Below are 1,945 nucleotides of genomic sequence, written 5' to 3'. Positions count from 1 at the left end.
CCAGGCAGCATCCCTGCGTGGATTCACAGGAACTGAAGGGATTAGGAGCCAGTGGCTTTGCTCTGGTTTGGCCTTTTATTTCACCGCCCTGAAATTGTACCAAGAAAAAATGGGGGGTAAAACACATCTGCTTTTGAGCATTGTTTTGCTGCATTAAATGCACCTCCGGCATTCTCAGGTTAGAGGGGGCACGGAGGCCAAAGGCTTTCAGGTGCTGTGGCCAGAGGTTTGCTACATCCACAGCTCAGTCATGTGCAATCCTGCCTCTGCACAAGCTGCCAGCAACGAGCAAGGAGGATGCAAAGCCCCGACGCACCAGGCTGCAGTGCCAGAGCCTCCCTGCTGCCTCCAGAAACTGGGCCAACCCTCCTTCCAGGTTTTTTCCCCCTTCCTGTACTAAGTCTCTCTTGCTCTTACTACAGGCTTATGCAATTGCATACTTTCTAACTTCCTCTAGTGCAAAGTCTCCTGCAAGAATTGCGCTGATATTGGGAAGGGGAAATTACCTACTGGAAATGACCAAGTTTGGAGCAAGTATTTTGCCTGCTACACTCACAGTCCTGACTGCGGGAGTCGAGTCGTGTGCTGCAGCATTGCTCTTGAGGAAGCCCAGGTCAGTTAGTGAGAATTAAGCCTCACAAAAGAAAACTTCAGTACTTTGATCCAAAAAAATCAGCAGATTTTTTTCTCCACACTTCTTGGTCTGGGTGTTATAGGAAAAGAGCCTGCCTCCTTTTCTTCAGTTATCCTGGAGAAATTTAACTCTGGCTAGAGACTGGAGAGGTGAAGGAAGAGAGGAGAGCGAGTTCAGCTTGCTTTGCTACAAAGCTGAGGAATCCATGGAGCGTTGGCGCTCTTATTTCGAAACCAAGAATCCAGTTTTGTGCCTTAGCACACCACTAAGCTATGGGGGCTGGGGGAGGACGCAGGGCATTCGCAAAGGGCAGCATTTTCCTGTGGCAGGGAGCTCCTGCGCCTTCTGCAGCTGCCGTTACTCAATTTTACGGGAAAGAGCTTCTAGAGGAGCACTTAAACAAGCTGTGGTAGGCTTTTCTATCTCCACCACTGACCAGAACTGAACCTCAACACCTCTTCCCTCCCTGGTCGGGAGACGAGGTCAAACACAAACAGGTTATCTGGGCTTTCTCCACCTCCCACTGCCCAGTCTAGGGCACCAAAAAGCCAAGCCTTACCCACTCTTTTTAAGCCACTTCACCACTGCCATGTCCACAGATATGCCTCAACAAAAGTTACTGCAGCCTAGAGTACAGTAATAAAAAGTGAACATTTCAAGTAATTTATTTGGAATGGACACATTAATGCAAAAGCAATATTAAGACCAGTAACTGCTGAAAGACATTCAACAAAATAAATACAAATATAGATACTACAAATAATTTAAACTGTGTTTAACACCACCAGTCAGTGTTGAATCTTCCTTGCATCTCATAAATAGAAGATAATAGTTCACAAAGCTGTGCCACTCAGAACACGTGGACGCTTTGCTAGAAGTCCTGTACGAAAGTCTTTGGTTTTTCTTTATGCATCTCAGGCAAAGCTCAGGGCTCTTTGCTCAGCAGCCACAACGGGCTTGGAGAAAACCAAGCTGCTTCCAGCTCTCTTCTTTGCTTTCCTTCATTGGTACCCTGTCCCATTTCAGTCCAAGACACTCGATCTGGTTTATCATCCAGTGGTATGCTCTAAAAGTACCAAGAGAAAGTGGGTTAGTTAAACAAGCAGGACAGAGAGGCACAGAAAAAAAATGGGGGGCTTTAAAGGGAGAGTAAGCATGAAGCATTTATTTTCACAGATTGTTTTTTAGCAGATTCTGTGAGGAAAGCACTGCCAAGTGCCATTTCTTATTCCCCGCCACCCCCACGCCGTCCTCTCAGCACACTGCAGAAGTCCGGCTGCCAGCAGAAATTCCGCGCGATGCATGGGAAAG

At 47.2% G+C, this 1,945-nt stretch overlaps 1 protein-coding gene across 1 annotated transcript in view; it reads right to left on the bottom strand.

Moving 5' to 3' along the window:
- Positions 1 to 1,573: 1,573 nt before the first annotated feature.
- Positions 1,574 to 1,945, bottom strand: part of PHLDA2 (pleckstrin homology like domain family A member 2) — a 964-nt gene continuing 592 nt past the window's right edge. Inside the window, exon 2 of the mRNA XM_008644301.2 lies at positions 1,574 to 1,700. Coding sequence (XP_008642523.1) covers positions 1,574 to 1,700 — 127 coding nt within the window. The remainder of the gene's footprint in view (positions 1,701 to 1,945) is intronic.

Source organism: Corvus brachyrhynchos, unplaced genomic scaffold (genome assembly GCF_000691975.1).
Source record: "Corvus brachyrhynchos isolate BGI_N302 unplaced genomic scaffold, ASM69197v1 scaffold62, whole genome shotgun sequence".
Lineage (NCBI taxonomy): Eukaryota > Metazoa > Chordata > Aves > Passeriformes > Corvidae > Corvus > Corvus brachyrhynchos.
This window is presented reverse-complemented; position numbering and strand designations above follow the sequence as displayed.